The sequence below is a fragment of the Enhydra lutris genome, unplaced genomic scaffold (genome assembly GCF_002288905.1).
Source record: "Enhydra lutris kenyoni isolate GAN:26980312 unplaced genomic scaffold, ASM228890v2 scaffoldscaffold45, whole genome shotgun sequence".
Lineage (NCBI taxonomy): Eukaryota > Metazoa > Chordata > Mammalia > Carnivora > Mustelidae > Enhydra > Enhydra lutris.
In genome coordinates, this window is record NW_019154129.1 from 1,481,561 (window position 1) to 1,504,210 (window position 22,650).

At 38.2% G+C, this 22,650-nt stretch overlaps 1 protein-coding gene across 4 annotated transcripts in view; it reads left to right on the plus strand.

Annotated features, from left to right (window-relative positions):
* LOC111156104 (SMG1, nonsense mediated mRNA decay associated PI3K related kinase) overlaps positions 1-22,650 on the plus strand; it is a 107,810-nt gene that overhangs the window by 14,745 nt on the left and 70,415 nt on the right. For 2 of the 4 annotated variants that reach the window (XM_022516717.1, XM_022516718.1), the window contains exons 2-6: positions 16,388-16,551; positions 17,038-17,193; positions 19,196-19,332; positions 20,317-20,375; positions 21,400-21,613. In XM_022516717.1, coding sequence (XP_022372425.1) covers positions 16,388-16,551; positions 17,038-17,193; positions 19,196-19,332; positions 20,317-20,375; positions 21,400-21,613 — 730 coding nt within the window. Of the gene's footprint in view, positions 1-12,568; positions 12,771-16,387; positions 16,552-17,037; positions 17,194-19,195; positions 19,333-20,316; positions 20,376-21,399; positions 21,614-22,650 lie in introns of those variants that run through there. The other 2 variants (XM_022516719.1, XM_022516721.1) reach the window with 2 other exon arrangements.

Below are 22,650 nucleotides of genomic sequence, written 5' to 3' on the forward strand. Positions count from 1 at the left end.
TGAGTAAGTAATATCTTAAAAAAAAAAAAATGGAATTTACTGGTGTGGACTATGAAATTCATTAAGTGTCTTTTCCATAATTGCTATTATATTTAAGATAACGTTGCATGTCAAGGGCTGCATGGTAGAATATTGCTCTTTTGATACCCTAAAAGCTTGACTATGCCCAAGATTTGTAGGGTATATTCTACCATTGTGGCAGTTGTGCCTAACTTGATAATACTTTTCTTTAGAAGTATGTATGTCTAAATTGCATAATATTTGTTTTTTCTTAACGTATTACAAGTGATTCTTGGCAACCATGTCATTTTCTTGACAGTGTCACCTCAAAAAATTGTAATGATGTTTACCTGTTACGTAGTACCTTTGTATTTAAAAGAAACTACAGTGCCTTTTAGGATTATTTTTAAAGGGAAGATTTAATGTAATTTTTGGAGAATCTCACAAGCATGTCAGTCCCTTGGGGATATGTTTGAGTCTATTAGAGGAACTTTATCTGAATAACTCTACAGTCAGTATTTGCCTGTTTTCAGGATTTTTTTAAAGATGGTTGCGCACGTTTTTATACTGCTAAAACACTCTGCCTTTCCTTGCTTACAGAGTCCCAGTTTGGTTTCAAGACTCTTCCTTTTGGGATTTCTATAGTAAACTGTTAGTGATCATCTGTCTCTAACCTTCTCTGTCCTAAGGGGGACTATGTTTGGCATTTAACTGGAGAACCTAGGGGGTGTGGGTGAAGAGGTGGACAGGTTTCTTTGTAGACTTTCTGTCTTTTTGTCCTTTCTCTGCTAGGGAGGTCATGGAGTAAGAGATTTCCTTTCAATCTTGGCAATTTTCCAGGCTGAATGGGACGTTTCTAAAGTACTTCCAGGACTTGCTGACAAAAGAGGAAGATAAGCGATACAAATGGGAGCTCAAGCAGGGTTTCTTTTTAAGGCACTCAGCTAGCTTAGGTTAAAAATAAAGGCCAGGAGAAAGTGAGTCAAATTAACATGGTGCCTTAGATTCATGAGCCTTTAGGTGAACTATTATTTAACATAAACAACATTATTTCTGTTAAATACTGAATCCTGAATTCACATTTGTATTGGAGATTGAAAGCATACCAGTTTTTATAACTGCAAATATTCTTAATACCTGGTAAGGTAGGAATTTATGCTAGTTGAAGTACAGAACCTTGGTATACTTAAATTAGGAGTAGATTTCTCGTGTCTCTGTCTCAGCCAGTGATTTTCTGATTTTACCCACTTTAGTAGTTTGACTTTTTCTACAACAATGTTCTGGTGCTGTCTCGGTGGTCAGTTAATAAGAATTAATAAGAACAATTTTGAAAGCTGTCAAAATGGGTAGGCAATAAAATATTAAGAATTTATAGTACATTTCTTTTTGTGCATTTCTTTCTTAAATAAAGTGCTGGGACGCCTGGGTGGCTCAGTTGGTTAAGCAGCTGCCTTCGGCTCAGGTCATGATCCCAGCCTCCTGGGATCGAGTCCCACATCGGGCTCCTTGTTCTGTGGGGAGCCTGCTTCTCCCTCTGCCTCTGCCTGCCACTCTGTCTGCCTGTGCTCTCTCTCTCTCTCTTTCTGACAAATAAATAAATAAAAATTAAAAAAAAAATAAAGTGCTATAGGGACTATCTTATGTATTTCTCAGGCCTGGATAGAGTGAAATTGCTGTTTTGCGAGGAATTTAGAATTTTTTACTGTTAATGTTGGTAACAGTTCTCTTTTATTGATATAAGGGCTGTTTTGTTTCTTTCTGTACCTTGGCTAGGTTAATCCTTTCTGAGCTTTAAGTTACAGTCCTTAGGCCTGATTAATTAATTCAGATGCTAACAGTCTTTGGTTTCATTGGAAAGCACAGTGACTTAAAGTTGGTGCCACGTTTTGCTTTTCCATTAAAATGGTTAAATATTATAGGCAATATAAGACCTGAAATACTGAATATTAAAAGTAAATAAACTGCCTTTCCCTTATCTTTTATACCTTTACTGTAAAGGTCTGTTTCCTTTAAAGTCAAGATTTATTGGGGTGCCTGGGTGGCTCAGTCGGTGAAGCGTCTGCCTTCAGCTCAGGTCATGATTCCAGGGTCCTGGGATCCAGACTTGCATGGGGCTCCCTGCTCCACGGGGAGCCTGCTTCTCCCTCTGCCCCTCCCTCTCACTTGTGCGCACTCTCTCTCTAAATAAATAAATAAAATCTTTTTAAAAAGTTTTTTATTTTTTAATTTTTATTTATTTTTTTAAAAAGATTTTATTTATTTATTTGACAGAGCACAAGTAGGCAGAGAGGTAGGCAGAGGGAGAGGGGGAAGCAGGCTCCTCGCTGAGCAGAGAGCCTGATGTGGGGCTCAATTCGAGGACCCTGAGATCATGACCTGAGCCGAAGGCAGAGGCTTAACCCACTGAGCCACCCAGGCGCCCCTAAAAAGTTTTTTAAAAGTCAGATTTATCGAGTTATAATTTACATGCTGTATAGTTCTTTTGAGTTTTGACAGATGCATGTAATACAAACGTGACCACTGCAGTGAAGCTGTAGAATAGTTCCATCCCAGAACATGTCCTGGTGTCCCTTTGTAGTCAGCTTCGACTCTCAGCCCTTGATAACTTCTGCTCCCCCCCCCCTTATAATTTGATCTTTTCAAGAATGCCATACATTTTTTTTTTTCAAGATTTTATTTATTTATTTGACAGACAGAGATTACAAGCAGGCAGAGAGGCAGGCAGAGAGAGAGGAGGAAGCAGGCTCCCCCCTGAGCAGAGAGCCCGATGCAGGGCTTGATCCCAGGACCCCGGGATCATGACCTGAGCCGAAGGCAGAGGCTTTAACCCACTGAGCCATCCGGGCGCCCCTGCCATACATTTTTTAAAAAGATTTTATTTATTTATTTGACAGAAAAAGATCACAAGTAGGCAGAGAGAGAGAGGAAGGGAAGCAGGCTCCCTGCTGAGCAGAGAGCCCGATGTGGGGCTTGATCCCAGGACCCTGGAATCATGACCTGAGCTGAAGGCAGAGACTTTAACCCACTGAGCCACCCAGGTATCCCTGCCATAAAGTTTTTTAAAGGATTTTTTTTTTTTTTGGCAAGGGGGTGGTGGGGGACACCTGGGTGGCTTGGTCAGTTAACTGTCTGCCTTTGGCTCAGGTCTTGATCCCAGGGTCCTGGGATCCACTCCCTGCTCACTGGGGAGCCTGCTTCTCCCTCTGCCTGACTTTTCCCTGCTTGTGCTCTCTGTTTCTCAAATAAATAAAATCTCTAAAAAAGAAAAAAATTTTTTTTAATTCTTGAGAAATTTCTGTACCTACTGTGTGGTTTGAACTCATGACCCCAAAATCAAGAGTTGCATGTTCCACCAACTGAGTCACCCAGGTGCTTCAAGAATGTCTTAAATTTTTAAAAAAATTGTGGTAAAATGCACATAAAAGTTACCATTTTTACAATATAGTGTACCAAGTACAGTTGATCCTTATACAGTGTGGAGGTGGGGTGCTGACACCTCCCCCTGCCCCCTTTCAAAAACTTCGTATAACTTTTGACTTCCCTGAAACTTAACCATTAATAGCCAGCTGTTGATTGGAAGCCTTACAATAATACAAGTAGTCACTTAACAAATACCTTGTACGTTGTATGTATTATTTACTGTATTCTTACAATAAAATAGAGAAAAAATGTTAAAATCATAAGGAAGAGAAAGTACATTTACAGTACTGTGCTGTATGTATTGTAAAAAAAAAATCTGCATGTGAGTGACTGGTCCAGTTCAAATCTGTGTTGTTCAAGGAAGGGTCAGCTGTACATTCATGATATTGTGCAACTGTCACCACTGTCTAGTTCCAGAACTTTTCATCACCCCAGACAGAAACTCAGTACCCTTTAGGTCGTCACTTCCTATTCTCCCCTTCTCTCAGCCCCTGGCTATCATAAATCTACTTTCTGTATGGATTTACCTATTCTGGATATTTTATGTAAATGGAATCATATGCAGTGTAGTCTTTTGTTTCTGGCCTCTTTCACTTGGCGTAATGTTTTCAAGGTTCATACCTGTCACAACCTTGTGGCAGATATCAATACTTCATTCCTTTTTATGGAATCATATGGAATCCATTGTATGGATATACCACATTTTTGATGGACATTTGGGTTTCTACCTTTAGTTTATTGTAAATAGTGTTGTGGTGAACATTCACATACACGTTTTTGTGAGAAGACCTGTTGTCAGCTCTTTTGGGCATATACCTAAGAGCGGATTTGCAGGGTCAAATGGTAATTTTTTGCTTAACTTGAAGAATTGCCAAGTTTTTCTAAAGTGGTTGTACCATTTTACATTCCCATCAGTTATATATGAAGATATCATTTTCTCAGTATATTTGCAGCACTGGTAAGTTTTTTTCTTTCTTTCTTTCTTTCTTTCTTTCTTTTTTTTTGTTTTAATTTATGACTGTCCTAGTGGGTGTGATTTCTCAGTATGGTTTTGATTTACATTTTGCTAATCACTAATGATGTTGAGCAGTTTTTCATGTGCTTATTGACTGTCTATCTTTGGAGAAATACAGCTGTCCAAATCTTTAGCCCATTTAAAAAATTGGATTGTCTTTTTGTTGAGTTATAAGAGTTCTTTATATATTTTGGATATTAGACTCTTGGAAGATATATGATTTGCAAACATTTGCCGATTTTGTGAGTTGTCTTTTCACTCTGTTGAGAGTGCCCTTTGATGCGATAAAAATAAGGCTTTTAAAGTGCTTATTTTTATAAAAATTATTTTTATAAAATAAAAATTCAGAATTTATATTTATTTAAATATATTGCTGAGACCAGCCCTTTCTAATTTTGATGGCTTTTCTGTGTCCATACAAGTTACTCTTTTTTTTTTTTAAGATTTTATTTATTTAATTTGAGATAGATACAAAAAGACCATGTGTGTGCATGTTCCCACAAATAGGGGGAAAGAAAGGGGGAGGAGCAGACTTCCTGCTGAGTAGGGAGCTGATGCCAGGCTCCATCCCAGGACCGCAAGATCATGACTTGAGCCAAAGGTAGATGCTTAACCAACTGAGCCACACAGGCACCCCTATGAAAGTTACTCTCTTTTTTAAAAAAAGATTTTATTTATTTATTTGACAGAGATCACAAGCAGGCAGAGCAGTAGGCAGAGAGAGAGGTAGAAGCAGGCTCCCTGCTGAGCAGAGAGCCCTATGTGGGACTTGATCCCAGCATCCTGGGATCATGACCCGAGCTGAAGGCAGAGGCTTAAACCCACTGAGCCACCCAGGCGCCCCCATAAAAGTTACTCTTGAGATCATATGTACAGGAGTGCCTGGGTGGCTCAGTGGGTTAAGCGACTGCCTTCAGTTCAGGTCATGATACTGAAGTCCCGGCATGAGTCCTGCATCAGGCTCCTTGCTCGGCAGGGAGTCTGTTTCTCCCTCTGCCTCCCCCCACTTTCATGCTCTCCCTTTCTTTCTCATTCTCTCTCTCTCAAAAAAGTAAATAAAATCTTAAAGAAAAAAAAAAAAGACCATTTGCACAGATCACATTTTAGTAGGGAAGTTTAATGTAGAAGACTAATTTTTACTTAAATAATTGTAATTTAAGTAATTGTAATTAATTTAAATAATTGTAATTAATTGAACCAAGATCATCATCTAGTCTGTCTGTACCCCTCCCTTCTCGGTGCTGCAACCACTATGCTTTTCTCTTTTCCCTATGAAAGTGTATGGTGTAAGATAGTACCCTCTGCTAACATCTCAAACAAGCAAGCAAATTGAAGCTAGTATTTAAGTACTAAGTGCAGAGTGTGGTACATACTTTGAGAGTTGGAGGAAGGAGCTGGATAATGGGATTTTTTTTTTTTTTTTGAAATTCCAGAGCGTTTTATACTCCTAATTGGGACTTCAACTGGCGTTACAGTTCTTTTCTTTCTAGATTATAAATTCTTACAGGGTTGGAACCATCTTAGTTCACCTTTTGGAGTATTAGCTCTTAGTTGATGCTCTTGTAGCAAATGATCAAGAAAATACTGATTCTGATAGACTGCTTTGGAGAGGAAGTGTGGGGTGAAGAAAAGTAAGTGTTCATTTAGGTTAGGGAACTGTATTCCACAGTTGAGAGAAAGGCCTCAGTTATGGTAATGGGCGATCGTTTAGTCAGCAAGTAATTTGTGTCATCTAGGCACTTGGGAGTACATGATACGCAGCAGTGAGAGTCTCCTGCCCTTCTGCTATTTACAGTCTCCTGGCAGAACACGTTTAAATAAGCTTCTCAATGGGGTCCCTGGGTGGCCCAGTCACTAAGCTTCTGCCTTCAGCTCTGGTCATGATTCTAGGGTCCTGGGATTGACCCCTGTGTCAGGCTCTGCTCAGCAGGAAGTCTGCTTCTCCCTCTCCCTCTCCCCCTGCTTGTATTTCCTCTCTCACTGTCTCTCTGTCAAATTAAAAAAAAAAAAATCTTTAAATAAGCTTTTCATATAATTTAAGAGCTAAAGGAACTCTTAGGGTTCTCTGGTAGCACATCTATAGCAGGACTACTACTACCCCTACTCAGGGTAATCAGAAACTTTTCAAAGGAAAGCTGAAGCGTGGAGGATAAAGAGAAATAAGCTAGGGTCAGCAAAGAGTGAGGACAAAGCCATTCCAGACTGACTGGCTGAGCAAGGTGATTCTTTATGTGGCAGTGAAAGATTAGGATGGATGGGGCAAAGGGTGTAAAAGGGGTGGTTGGTAGAGATTTAGCTAAAAAGGGAAGTGAGGTACATACCTATGATAAGGGTAGTGAGAGGATACCAGATTTGTGTTTTATGAAGCTAATCTTGGAATGTGGAGGAGAAATGGGACAGACATGAGAACTGGAAGTGGGAAGCATACTGTCTGATCAAATAGTGCCATTTATTAGAAAGTAGTGGTTAGATGATGGCACCATTTATTAAAATGGGGATTCCAGGTAGAAAGGAGCAAGTTACGTTTGAGGCATTAGAACTTTTATTTATTTATTTATTTTAAGGATTTTTATTATTTATTTCATAGAGACAATGAGAGGGAACACAAGCTGGGGGAGTAGGAGAGGGAGAAGCAGGCTCCCTGCTGAGCATGGAGCCTAATGCAGGACCCTGGGATCATGTCATGACCTCAGCTGAAGGCAGCACTTAACCAACTGAGCTACCCAGGTGCCCCAAGATGTTTTTTTAAAGATTTTATTTATTTATTTATTTATTTATTTATTTAAAGATTTCATTTTATTTTATTTATTTATTTGACAGAGAGAGAGAGAGGGAAATCACAAGTAGGCAGAGAGGCAGGCAGAGAGAGAGGGGGAAGCAGGCTCCCTGCTGAGCAGAGAGCTTGATGGGGGGGTTTGATCCCAGGACCCTGAGATCATGACCTGAGCTGAAGGCAGAGGATTAACCCCCTGAGCCACTCAGGCACCCCAAGATTTTATTTATTTATTTGACAGAGTGAGAGAGCCCAAGCAGGCAGAGCAGCAGAGGGAAAGGGAGAAGCAGGCTCCCCACTGAGCAGGGAGCCCGATGCAGGGCTTGATCCCAGAACCCTGGGATCGTGACCCAAGCCGAACGCAGTCGCTGAACCAACTGAGCCACCCAGGCGCCCCCCGAGTTGTTTTTTAAACAGTTGGGTACGTAGATCTGGATCTCGGAGTGGACATCAATGATGGAGGCCTAGATCTAGGATTTGATGTCATACAGGTGGTAAATATTGCCATCGGCATGGATTGAGTGAGATAGAGTAGAGAGCCTAGGGTCAGGCTTCAAGACATCTCAAGATTTTGGGGTTTGGTAGGGGAGGCTGAGCAAGCCCTCAGAAGTTCCTGAGAAAGTAGAACCAGGTAGGAAGAAATACAGAGTACTTCCTCCCATAAACCAAAGGGAGGGAACAATCTTTGATTACTTTGAATTCTCATGATCTCAGCATAGAGGGTTATTGTAAGAATTTTAAAAAGAGGTTTTCATTCAGGCCACCTCATTCCTCTGCAAGGCACCTTCGTGCAGGCCACAACCTGCTTAACCCTACTTAGCAGCCCTGTGAAAGCTGCTGAGAGGATGAGTAAGATAAAGCCTGAGGTATGAGTTTAGCAACCTGGGCTCATAGTTGGTTTTGCTGTAGTGGGGCAGAAGTTGGATCAGTGGATTGAGGAGCCAGTAAAGATGAAAAAACAGGGTGGGGAGTAGGGACAACTCTTAGTTTGCGGAGTGATGGCAGATTGTTTGGTGGAGGGTCTTGTGGGATTGATGGAATTTTTCTGTTTGTTTTCTAATATTTTTAAAAATATGTTTTTGTATTTTTAAATGGGAGACATCAGGAAATTTTACGTGTGTAAAGAGAAGAATCAGTTCAATGGGAAAGGAGAAAAAGGTATTGGTAAAGTTAAGAGAAGGTGGAAGTAGATGGAATCCCATTCAAGGCCTAGAATTGGGTCCAGATATGTGATGGTGTCTTTTTTTTTTTTTCTTAGTGACGTAGAGAGAATGTGAGAGAATTCGTGTGTGTGTGTGTGTGTGTGTGTGTGTGTGTGTGTGTGTGTGTGTGTGTGTCTGTGTGTGTGTGTGTGTAGTGGGGTTAGGAGAGTAAGTCATTAAATAATACGGATATGTGGTTGTTTTAAAACTCAAGCAATCTGGTCTCCATCCTCCCCACACCCTCCTCTCCCCTTCCCCAAGGAGAAATAAAATAGTTGTTTTAGGAAAATTCTTTATCTAGTAATTTCCAAATTAATATAGATGAAGAGTAAGGTACTCATTAGACTGAATTGGAAGCTTTTTGTCATTCTGGATTTGCCTTCAAAATACTAACTTCTTAGTGATGCCCAAGATATGGTGGTTTCCTCTTTGGTGTGACGGTCACTGACCTTCTCATGTGATGAAGGTGAAATCACTTGTCAATGCAAACTGTATTAGAAATTGATGAAATTAAAGCTTTGAGTTTGAGAAATAAAGATATATTATCCCCCCCACCCCCACCCCCAAATGGGGCAGGTCTGGATAATGCATGTAGTGAATGGGAGATGACTGTTGGAGGACCTGGGGATGTGGGGCTTACTTAGGGATGATGAATAATTGATACTAGGGTTTATCCAGGGTTGGAGTTTTAACAGATTGGTGTGAGGAAAAATATTAAGGGAGGTTAAGGGGATTGGCAAGAGTGTTACTAAACTGATAGACCATGAACTATAAGCTGAAAGAAGGAAGTGAAGAAGGAAGAAAGTACTTGACTGGGAAAAAGAGAGAGTCACTGGAATTAAAATTACTTATAAAACCAACCAACCAAAAGCAAAGTGGTATTGAGAGAGAGTATGAGTAGACAGTTGTCTAAAGTAAGTCATTGGGGGACATTGAGCAAGATAAACTAAAAAGGGGTTATGGAATTTTAGAGACAAGTAGGCCACAAATGGAAGCTCCTACTGTGGCAGGAACAGATTCATTGGAAGTGCTGATGGTGGAACCCAGGTTACAGTGAATTCAAAAGTGAGCAAAGATAAGGAAGGTAAATTTTTCCCAAGAGTTGTGGCTGTGAAGAGTCTAGACAATGAGAATTAGAAGGAAAAAGGGTATTAAAATTTTGCCTCCCCCCACCTTTTTAAAAGTAGTCTCCGTGCCCCAATTGTGGGGCTTGAACTCATGACCCCAAGATCTAGAGTTTCATTTTTTTGTTGAAGATTTTATTTATTTATTTGACAGAGAAATCAAAAGTAGGCAGAAAGGCAGGCAGAGAGAGGGGAAAGAAGGCTCCCTGCTGAACAGAGAGCCCAATGCAGGGCTCGATCCTAGGACGCTGAGATCATGACCTGAGCCGAAGGCAGAGGCTTAACCCACTGAGCACCCAGGCATTCTGATTTTGACTTTCTGTTGTTGAAAGACTCCAGGGTGCTCATGTGTGGCCAAGCGATGAGCAGTAGCAAAGTGGGAGATCCACAGGATACCTCAGAAAATAGGGGCAACGTATGGATTCAGAGCGTTGCTTTAGATAGAACATTTACTTGTTCCATGATGTGAAGGTGATGGGAAGAACGTCTGTGTGTGAACATGTGGGTAAATTTCTGGGTTTACTGGAAGGAAGTTGGCAGGCTCTGGTGGAGTGCTCAAGAACTTGAAAGTTAAATGAATCTGAGTTCTCTTGCTGTTTTTTTACTAGAAGTGCAGCTTTTGGTCAGTTATGGAATCTTATGTCATGTGTAAGATGGTAATTTATGGTCTTTAATGATCATAAGAGGATGATGTTAAAGATGAAGTACTAAATATATGTAAACTGCTTGGCTCATTTGCTTATCAGATATGGTAGGAGCTCAAAACTGCTAGCCCTTATTATTGAGAGTGCTATAGAAGAATGGCTTGCATTTTTTAGGAAGCAGGAATGTGGAAGGTCATGTACCATGAATGTGGAAGAGCTGGGGAAAGAGGAAGGTGCAAAAAGTTTGAAAACTGTTTTGGAAAGGAGAGAACACTGGCTAGGGAAGCATGGTCTAAGCAAGTATACATGGTCTAAGCAAGTATTGAAGACCCATTTGTAGTCTGAGAACTACCTGGGGGTGGCACGTTGACCAACCTTTACACTGAGGACAATTGTGCACGTGAAGCAAAGCTTAAAATCTAATATAGTACTCTCCTAGAGTTGCTTTGTTTGTCCCTTCTGGTTAATATGGTTAGAGGTCAATTAATAGAGGGTGTGTTTGAGATTCCTTGGAAGGGAAATTATAATGAAGTCAGATCTTTACTATTTTTGCTTAAGATGTTATTAAAAAAAATTTACAATCTTTAAAATTTTGGGTTAAAGCATATTCAGTGATTTAAAATATAGATGCAGAGTTAGTGGAACATAGTCCATAAGACCAGCCTTACTTCTGATACCAGTTCCAAGTTTAGGGGTCCCCAAGGATACTCGTAGGTTGGATAAGTCACCAGAATGACTTGCTGAACTCATTGAAAACTGTTCTACTCATGGTTACAGTTTATTACAGCTAAAAGTCAGATTGAAATCAGCTACTGCTAAAAGCCCACGTATAGCAAGAGTCCAGGAAAGTTTCAAATGTGGAGCTTCCAATTGTCCTTTCCTTGTGAAGTCATGAACACAGTATTACTCTTCTGGTGTTGATGTGTGATACACAGTACGTATGGAGTATTATCAAGCATGGAAGCTTGCCCCAGCATTGGTGTTTAGGGTTTTTCATTGGGACTACATGACTGACTGCCTACATGCGTGAACTTAGTTTCCAGCCCTTTTGGAGGTTGAATTGGTCCTTGGGATTCAGAGCCCCTTCACCCTCATAAATCACATTGTTACATGTTCTGGTGTGGCCCAAAACCCCCAGATGAATAAGGACACTTTTATTAGGTGTCACATTCTAGGACTTCAGAGATTACCTTCCAGAAGCCGAGGGTAAAGGCCAGACAGACCTCCTATGGTGTTGGTGAAATTATTTACAGTTTTACAAACATAGTTAAATGTATTTTAATATTTTGAGTCTACATTTTAATATTTTGAGTCTACATATTTGAGTCTCACTAAATCTCTGTTTAGTTGAGTTTGATTAGTGATTGAAAATTGCTAACAAAGAACCCATAAATCATTAAGATTTGGTATTATATACACTTAAGTAGGTAAGGAAGTTTCATCAAGAAATTATGTTAACTTAATATTTCAGTGTTGCAAAACTGATATAAACTCATAATTTTGGCATGGTGGTTCAGTTCTGTTTTAATAAATTTGAATTCACATTTTCTCTTGTGGGAAGAGTTTTGAATAATGAAGTCCACGAGCCTCCTGAATGAATTTTTTAGCCGTAGATTCATATTTTAGAGCATAGTTTCACTTTTCTTCTATTCTTCATGAAAGCATATCTGAATCCAGGTGAGTAACAGGCATCATAGGGATGACCTTGAATTTATTTCTACAAGGTAAATCCTTTTCAAGTGGTATTAACTGTTAGTAATGAAAAACTCACAGCATATTCTACAGCTGCTTTATGACAGAGACATATTTTTGCGCACCGTTGCTTTAGAGAGTAAATGCATTCCCACCTCATTGGCTCAAGTGCAAATCTCATTTCCTGGTTGATATCCATTACCAATTAGATCTCACCGTCAGAGCAAAAATCCCTTAATAAGCCTAGTTAAAAGCAACTTGAAGCAATATGATGCTTATTCCAGTGGCACCACTAGGTGTGCTGTTTGCATCAAGTCATTTTGGGGTGCTTTATGGAAATGCTTCCTCATAGGGAATTCCCTAACTTAATATTTCCAGAGTGGTGCTTTTTTTTTGGCGGGGGGGGGGGGGCGGGAGGGTTGCCTTTTAGTGCTTACATGAACTGGATGAGACCACATGTAGCCAGGAGATACTGCATTTCCTAGCACATGGTGGATTGTCGATGTGAGGTCTGAGGATTTGGGTCATTCAAAATAAATGGCCTCTCAGATTTATTACATTTTCAATACAATGAGAATAGGTAACTAAATGAGCGGTGACTATATTTGCATGTGATTTGTATGTTACAGTTAACATTTAAATTCTCTTATGTACTAAAAAGTTTTTTGGTTGCCACCTTAAGCAGAGTGGCTTTCCATCTCAATTTTTGCTTCAACATATGAACCCTAGAGGGCCATAGTACGACTAAAAGCACCTAACCCATGAATGATATTTGCTTCATGTTTGAACAACAAATGTTTTAACCCACTGTCTTCACTAATATTGTAACTACTGTCTTACAGATTGACTTGATGCAAAACATCACAAAGGCTCCATATTATACAGTATGCGATTTTTGAGGTATGAGCTTTAGAAACTTACCTCTCATGTGGCATGTACATCAGGCTTTAACTTCACTTTAATCATTTGGGGGAAATTTATGCATTTCTTTTTTTTTTTTCTCTCTCTCTCCATAATATTTTTAGAATATTAAAGGGGCTGTGGAGGTATTTTTGATCCTTGCTAGTATGATTCTTAGTTTTAACAGATACATTTTTTCTTATCACTAAACAGACACTAATTCTGGCAGATGATAGCTTTTTCAGCCCTTATAACTGGCTTAACATTTATACCTGCCTCTTTGAATTCAAATCTGGTTTTTGTGCCTTTGATTGCCTCATTTTAAGTGCTCATTTCCGTTCGTTAACAGTTTTCTATTTCTTGGACTGGGTGGTGGTGGTGGTGCTAACAGCCTGGTACTGACTTTTTTTGAGACCTTAGTAGTCTTGATATTTAAAAAAATCAAGATTTCATATAAATGCGGAACCATTTTGTGCTCTTGGGTTCAGACTACCTATAACTTGAATTTTGGTTGGAAATGTTTTGATTAGTTTGTTTTAAAAGAATGTGGCAACTGGTGAGTTTTAGACAGTTCTGAGACTAGTTCTAACCCTAGTGATTTTGTTGTTGTTATATTTCTGAAAACCCAAACTCTGAGTGGGGGGAAACACTTGGTGTTCGTAACTCATGGGATTTAAAAACCTGTATTTCTAATAAATTGGGAAGTTGTTCCCATTCTTTTTTTCTTTTTTTCCAGTTTAGTTTGAAATCAAGTGCTTTTGTAGATAGAAATGGATTTGTTGGTAGGAGATTGCTTAATTTCTTCACTGAAGAACTTAAAACCATATTGGGTATGAAAACTTGTTTTGGTTGTATTCCTATGCTCTTGAGCTGCTTATATATTATTTGTCTGTTAGACTGGAAATCTTCCAGTTTAGTATTATGGTATTAATAACTTTTTTTTTTAAGATTTGTTTATTTATTATTATGGTATTAATAACTTTTTTTTTTTAAGATTTGTTTATTTATTTGAGAGAGAACACGGGAGGAGGGGCAGAGGGAGAGGCATCTTAAGAATACTGTCTGCTCAGTGTAAAGCCCGATGTAGGGCTTGATCTCAGAACTCTGAAAACATGACCCGAGCTAAAACCAAATCAGGCACTTAATTGACTGCACCACCCAGGTGTGCCCCAGGGTTTTTGTAACTTTGAGCATACCCTGTAAGTTAAGTATTTCTTAAGAATTTAGTATCTGATTTAAGCCTCACAACAACTTTACAGTGAGATAGGTATTCTCCCCATTTTACGCAAGAAACAACTGAGGCTTGGAGATTACCTTGTACAAAGTCCCACTTAACTTTTCTGTGTTGGAGCTGGGATTTGAGCCAAATCTTTTTTTAATCCATATTCTCTGCTGCCTTGTGTTTACAGCTATGTCACCAAAAAAATGATTTTTTTTTTTTTAAAGATTTTATTTATTTATTTGACAGACAGAGATCACAAGCAGGCAGAGAGGCAGGCAGAGAGAGAGGAGGAAGCAGGCTCCCTGCTGAGCAGAGAGCCCGATGCGGGGCTCGATCCCAAGACCCTTGAGATCATGACCTGAGCCGAAGGCAGCGGCTTAACCCACTGAGCCACCCAGGTGCCCCCAAAAAAATGATTCTTATACTTAACTCTTAGTAGTAAGAGTAGTATATGTGATAAATAAACATAATTTAAGCAGGAAATTCAGACATTTAGATACTGGTAGATTTTCATTACCTTGTATGCATTCATTTGCTAGCAGCTTACTTAACCAGGTTCAGTTAGGTGTCATACATATAGACAGGTTCAGAATCTGTCAGAGAAACTCTTAAGCCCTTTTTTATTTTTCATTTCCTGTCCAGAAATTTATGGTATGTTAGGTTTATTGTACATACACATTAAATGTGCTATTTTTAGAAACATGGGAGGTGCCATTACATTCATTTTTTACAAAGCTGTCATGCTCCATTTAGTGTTAATGGTACTTAAATGGTTATAGATTCAGTATGCTTAGAAAAAAGTTCTCATACTTTTTTTTTTTTTTTGAAATTCCAAAAGTTATATTTTTTCACCTATTGGAAATACTGAGCTTTCTTGACAAGTGAACCCTAGATGTTTGAAGAAGAGGCTCCATTATGGAGCCTTAGTTATTTTCATATGCTAGGATCATGGAATTTTACCACGTTTGCAATTGAGAGCCTTTAGGAATAATTTAGATTTGTGCCACTTATCCAAGTTTAATTGGACCTATTGTTTGCTTTCTGTATTAACAGTGGTTTTAGTAAGTATAGACCAGGTTGTCTGACCGAGCTTATGCTAAGTTTCACGTTCAGAATTTTTGTGAGTGGAGGCAAAGAAAAAATGATAAATTGAAATATATAAACAAACACTGAAGTCATTTTTTATAAGAGGAAGGAATCACAAGGATTGAGGAATAGGCTCGTTTCTGCTTTTGCCAGTGTCCTAAAGTTTCCCATATAATTGTGGGTTCAGAACCTTTTGAACCTTCTTTTTAGTACATACCATAAAAGTGATTTTTTCCAGAAAGTTGTTCCTCTCAGTAGTAGCATCAACAGGAGAGAAGCTTTTCTCTTGGTATTTTTCATATGGTATTTTTCATATAGTGTTGTCTTATTTCTTGATGCTTTATGTTTGATGGTGGGAAAAATAAGGCTCCTGAAAAATTAATGAAACTCAGCTCCTGGTTGTCCTAATGAGGCATAGAACTGATCCTTAGATAAGGATAAGGACTAGTTTTACCCTGGAGCTGTACCACTTGTTTGTTAATGGCTGAGTATCAGGGATTATTCTTCACAGTACTTGACTTTTAAATAGATAATGGACTGCAGCCTTCCAATTCAGCTTTATTGGATTCCTGATATTTTATTTTTATTTTTCTCACTTTTTATAATTTTGATAGTCTCTGTAGTTAAGGAATCTTCAGTGAAGTCTCCAATACATTAAAATAATCTTACTTTCTAACTAAAGTGTTTTTATATCCTATCAAGTTTGCTTTCAAATCATTCTATAATTTCCTTTCCCACCAGATAATCCCCCAAAAGTTAGAAATTCAGGTGAGAGAGAGAGAGAGAATATGCCACATTGCCCCTCCCTTGTATGTTGCCAGTGCTTTTTATTTTTATGCCTGGGAATACTGTAATTTTTCCACTGACCACCTCTCCTGGTAGGAGAGCTGAAGAAGAATGATTCCTTTTATCAAATCATGTGAAGAGAATCCTGGACCAGGGTGATCAAATGTCTTGGTTTACCTTGGACTGAAAGTGGGGGGGGGGGGGGGAGGTTCATGGACATGGAATTTCCATTGCTAAAATTATTAACTCTTGAACACAAAAGATGAGTTGGTCACTCTAATCCTGGTAGTTATCCATATATCTTAATGGGTCTGTAGAATAGAAAGGGCTAAAAACCTGGCATTTCTTCATTCACTGACAATCCTTTCCCTCTTCAAAGACTTATTAGTAATTGGAGTGCTTATTTATTAATAGTAATGATTTAAAAATTAGAGTGGTAGGAGAGGCTTGAATAAAAGATTTATGATTTGGGTTATGAAAATATTTGTTTAAAGTTTAATCTTATATTCTTCTTTCTTTGCAGAACTGATAGTGCATCAGCCGACCCAGATACTTTAAAATATTCTTCATCCAGAGATCGGGGTGGGTCTTCTTCTTATGGACTGCAACCTTCAAATTCAGCTGTGGTGTCTCGGCAAAGGCACGATGATACCAGAGTCCACACTGACATACAGAATGACGAAAAGGGTATATATGTTCCTTTATTGTTGTTTTGGGTTTTTAACGTACCAGCCTTTCCCTTGCTTCCTCTTTCCCTCTCTTTTTCTCCCCTATTTCTCTCTTTCTTTTAATATTTTTAAAATATAAGTATTTAAGTACAGTGCTGTTTTTGAAACTTCTTAAGTTTACTCCCTTCATTAAAAAAATTTTAAAATTTTCGTACATTATAATATACATAGGCAGTTTCCTTGTCACCCGAAATATCACAAAGGCAAAGTAGTCTCCTAACCACTATTTCTCCTCTAGACTTCTAAAAGTTTTTAAAGTGCAATTACATTTCTCTTATCTTCTGCGGATGAACAAAATGAAAACAAGATGATTTCAAAACAGGTAGCACAAGGGAAGTATAGGAGAAGAAAGGCTGTATGTGGGTAGTATGGTCCTGAACTGTCAGAAATTGATTGAGTAAAGCAAAGAGCCCTATTAAAGTAAGGTAAATGTTGCTGTTTTTAGGTGGCTACAGTGTCAATGGAGGATCTGGGGAAAATACTTATGGTCGGAAGTCGTTGGGGCAAGAGCTGAGGGTTAACAATGTGACCAGCCCTGAGTTCACCAGTATTCAGCATGGCAGTCGTGCGTTAGCCATCAAAGACATGAGGAAATCACAGGGTAAGATTGGGCAAACTGGGGGCCAGTCACAAATGCCTCCACATTTGTATTGCTCTATGAACACCTGCACCCCTTTTTCCTGGACGCCATATTTCTTACTAATGCTTTTGCACACATGAGTTGGTTTGTTTACTTTGAGTTGAAAAACATGTACAGGTGATAATTGTTCACATTCTTTCACCTGTAAACTGTTTCTTAGACTAAATTCTCACAGGAAAGGTTTAAATACTTTTTTAGAGTACACTTTCTAGAGAATTAAAGTAAGATTTGAAGACTAGATAAGTTGAAAGAAACAATTTTCCTGATCATAGTGGGTAATGAATGTCTAGTGTGTGGTGGGCTCTTCCTGCAGCAAAAGCAAAGTCCTTGAACTCCAGGGTCTGTTGGGGATTTCCGTATAAATGATGTGGATGCTTTTGTAAAGTTAAAGAGGCTGATAACCACCTTCTGCCTTATCACACAGCCTAACTGTATAGGTAAAGTGCCTTGAATGTCGGAATTAGAGGTAGTGATCATTAGTTTTCTAAAAGAGAAATTTATTTTGTTGGTAAAGCTAAGCATGAAATCAGGATTTCTGATTTATATACTTTGTTGGATGTAGTCACTCTTCGGATATGTTTACTTTATGACCATTTGCTTTCATGAGGGTGTGTATGTATATGTGTGTGTTGTGTGTATCTTGGTGAATATTTTTGTGCACATAGGTGCTTTTTTTTTGCATATGGCTTTTAAAAAATGAATTTTTTTGGATAAATTCTCAGAAGTGGATCCACTAGTCAAAGGCTGTTTTGTTTGTTTGTTTTTTAGATTTTATTTGTTTATTTAATATGTATATATCTAGAGAGAGACACAGCAAGAGAGGGGAGATAAGCAGGGGAAGTGAGAGAGGGAGAAGCAGGCCTCCTGTGTTGCTGGGAGCTCAACACATGGGTTCGATCCCAGGACCCTGGGATCATGCCCTGAGCTGAAGGCAGATGTTTAACAACTGAGCCACCCAGGCGCCCCGCTGTGCTGTTTCTTAAGAGTGTTTGAAGCCCTTGATTTTGGTACGATAGAAGCTAGAAAGTGAGTCCAGAGATAATGTCCAGTTCTTTCTCCTCTGAGGCTCAGAATTAAGTAGTTTGCTAGTGGAAGAATTGTAAATATAGCATAGATTACCTGGCTTGTAACCTAATGACATTTTCAGTATCCATCTTTACTGAAATACTCAGTGGGCTAGGGATTTAAAAAAGAATCATTTTCCTTCTCTCAGATGTTGTAATTCCTTTTATTATTAAGTTTTTCCATGGCTTAGGGAGACATGAAACTATCAGACTCTTTAATGTGGTTTGTTTTTACTGTACATTGGTTAATCATTACATAGCACAGCTGAAAATATAAAAAGAAAAATTTAGTACTTAAATGTATTTTTATGGGCAATTGTTTCAGCATTGTTGCTTGTTCTTGTCATTAAAAAATAAAGGGCAGAACAGTCTGGTTTGCCACTTTTCTAGTGGCATCATGCCTTGCACATGGCTGGTGGTAATTAGACATTTGTTGAACTGAATGTGTGATTTGCAGTTCATAGAAACTTTGTCTTAGGAAAATAATGCTAATGTGAACAAGAGACTTCCCTCCATTGGATACCAAGTGAGAAATAGAAACATATAGCTTCTTTCTGCATGGTTGAGACTTTATCCCTAACCTGTAGACTTCTCTTACCGGTACTTCTGGTATTTACCTGAATGTTGAAAAGATTTTGGAACAAATCTGAAGAAAGTAATTTCTAAGCCTTTCTTTTTCCTCTCACCTGGTCCCCTGGAATGCGCGTTTGCTTAGGTTTATCTTTTTCAGGGTCTGCTTTGTGTGTAGCATCTGCTGGAATTTGGTTTATAGTGACAAAAAAGTGTGATGGGACCTGCATTCAGTTGAAGTTTTACTGTTCAGTGGTCTGTGATTTTTGATGTACTTTTAAATATTTGGGCTGTAAAGCTTCTGTGTTTATACATGTTTATTTTCAAAGAGCGATCGATGTCTTATTCTGATGAGTCTCGACTGTCGAATCTTCTTCGGAGGATCACCCGGGAAGACGACAGAGACCGAAGACTGGCTACTGTGAAGCAGTTGAAAGAATTTATTCAGCAACCAGAAAACAAGCTGGTAAGTACAGTATGGACATGTTGATTACTTATGTTGTTCCATAATAAAGTAGATAATGCTGTCTGGAGAGGTTTAAGAAGGGAAAAGCTTTGCTTCTCAGGAAATATGACAGGAATTCCTTATTCTAGGTTAATTTGGCCTATGTTATAATGATTGAGAACTTGATGACCCTGAGTGTAGTTTACCCGCCATTGGTGGATCCACACTGGTGTCTTTTACAATTAAGTGCTTTTAACCTTTAATACATTCATTCTGTTGTCCTCAGAATTTTATTTTCTGTATGCCGGGACAGACTGTGTCTTTGTTTTTCATATGTGAAATTGGGGTTGCAGTGTATGTATTTTGTTCATGGGTAGGTATGGTCGGTGGCCAGGGCTAAATAAATAGAAAAATCCTTTAAAGAAAAAAGTCCAGGAGCAGTTACAAATTTCTCTCCACTCTGAGTAATTCTAATGTGAAATTAAGAACTTGATATAGAGCAGGAAGAAATTAATGAGAATTGTATGATGACTCAAACAATATTTGGTTCAAGGCAGCTTTTCTGTCTCCCCCCCTATTTTATTATGAAAAAGTTCAAATATATAGCAAGTGAAATTTTTGAAAAAATTTTGAATCTATATTGATAATTGAATATATGTCTGCCATCTAAATTCTGTCATTAACATTTTATCATGTTGCTTTGTTTGTATCTCTTCACCTCTTCATCTATCAGTCCATCACGTAGTGTATTTCAGAGTAATAAATAAAACCGGCTTTTTGAGTTTATTTTTTTTCCATTGATGATCATGGCAGTGCATAGGGTGGAGAAACTTTTAGAATCTGAAAGGAAACTTGTAACACTGATACATGCTAATTGTGGACTGGGAATAATAAGAAAAGGAAGGTGTGCTGTTTGATTAGAATTTGGAGGGGAACACGAGTAAGAAAGTGTACAGTATTATTGAAAGTATAGGAATTTGAAGTTTTTTATACTTTTTTTTTAAGGTACTAGTTAAACAATTGGATAATATCTTGGCTGCTGTACATGATGTGCTTAATGAAAGGTAAGTAACCAATGGGCAATTTTAAAACTTTAAAATATATTTTTAGAAATTATTTAAAAATGCACAAGAAGATAAACCCATCAGTGGCTTCACTTATGAATATCTACTTAATATTTTGCTGGGTTCTGTGCCATCTTTATCTATGTTAAAGTATTTATATATCAATTACCATTGAATACAAATGGATTCCACTTGAAAGGAAATGCCTTTTTTTTCTCCTTTCCTTTTTTTTTTTTTTTTTTTCTCTAATTTGTCAACATGACTGAGTAATTGAGCATTGACCTGTGGAATGCCATAAACTCTTAATGCAGGCATGAATGAATGCACTTAACTTTTGTAAACTAGAGAACTTTGAAACTGCTTAGAGAATAGAGGTGAAAGGGAGCTTCCTTCTTTGGGCAACAGTGGATTCACACCACCTGCTCTACGAGGCTACTGGGGTTCTCCACAAAGGTGTGCAGTCTGTTCTTCAAGAATTGCAGTGTTGGAAAGCACCAAAAACTCATCTCAGCAGGTCACGAAATTTACTGCTTTTTGATGGTCTCATTTTATAGTGTTAGTTATTAATATACTTAAATCAATACTGTTATCCTGTTAAGTTTGTTGTGCTTTAACTAGTACCATTTCTTGTTTTATAGTCCTTACCTACTGAACATTACATCGTATGTAGTATTTGTAGTGTGTTTTATCTGATCCTTGTTGCTGCCTTTTTCTGTGGATTATTTACTGTAGCTTGAGATGGAATGTGAAGCCTGATTTTTAGTATTTCTGGGCCTTTCTTTACTGTTTGTGAATAATTGATTCCGTAAAAGAAAATCTAATGTCTAACAAAGGTACTTTTGGGCATTGTGGGATAGAGAAAGTAAAGAGCATATTTAAAGATAAAATTTCAATCTTTTATGTAGTTCGAATAGAAAACTTAAAATCGTTGAAGACATTCTTTTGTAAAATGTGTCATTCTTGTCATCTTTGAAAGCTTAAATCTTTTGTATGTTTTGTTTTGTTTGCTTTGAAATAAACACAGTAGCAAATTGCTTCAGGAGTTGAGACAGGAGGGTGCTTGCTGTCTTGGCCTTCTTTGTGCTTCTTTGAGCTATGAGGCTGAGAAGATCTTCAAATGGATTTTTAGCAAATTTAGCTCATCTGCAAAAGATGAAGTTAAACTTCTCTACTTATGTGCCACCTATAAAGCATTGGAGACTGTAGGAGAGAAGAAAGCCTTTTCATCTGTAATGCAGGTAAGAATAAGGGGGAAATTTGATGCATTTGGGAAGAAAATTGTCCCTAACAATTTTCTAGCAATGTTATTGAAGAGGAACTTAGAGAAACAAAACTTAGTATAGGGCTTTATCTACTGATAGTAAATATGATATAATTAACATTTCTCTTTCTGGGACGCCTCGGTGGCTCAGTTGGTTAAGCAGCTGCCTTCGGCTCAGGTCATGATTCCATCGTCCTGGGATCGAGTCCCACATCGGGCTCCTTGCTCGTCAGGGAGCCTGCTTCTCCCTCTGCCTCTGCCTGCCATTCTGTCTGCCTGTGCTCGCTCCCTCTCTCTCTCTCTCTGACAAATAAATAAATAATAATAAAAAAAAATCTTTAAAAAAAAAAATTTCTCTGTCTGAGTTTGAGTTAAAGGATACAAATTAAAGGTAGGTTTAAAATAAGTTAGATTTTTCTTATCTTTTGCACATTTGGAAGTAGGGAGTTGGTGGGGACAGCTGGATATGAGGGGACTTGACTTTTCTGAGGGAGACAAAAACTGAACACCACCACTCATTCTAGGCCTTTTAAGGTTTTAATAATATGTCAAAAATTCTTATTCTAGGTGATATAAAATAATTTTGTATAAATGAAAACCAGCCCTCCTTAGCTTTATTTCAGTTTTGTGTGTAAGTATATTAAAAGATCATTCTCAACTTTTAAAAAAGATTTTATTTATTTATTTTACAGAAAGAGAAATAGCGAGAGAGGGAACACAAGCAGGGGGACTAGGAGAGGGAAAGCAGGCTTCCTGCCGAGCAGGGTGCCCGATGCAGGGCTCGATACCAGGATGCTGGGATCATGACTTGAGCCGAAGGCAGATGCTTAATGACTGAACCACCCAGGCACTCCTCAATTTAATTTTGAGCAAAGTTATAAGCAGTTAAATTTTTGTTAAGTAATAATGTTCTTAAAAATTTGGGTTTGATATGTTTTTTAGAATATTAAATATCTTTTTTTTTTTTTAAGTTTTTATTTATTTATTTGAAAGAGAGAGTGTGTGTGAGAGAAC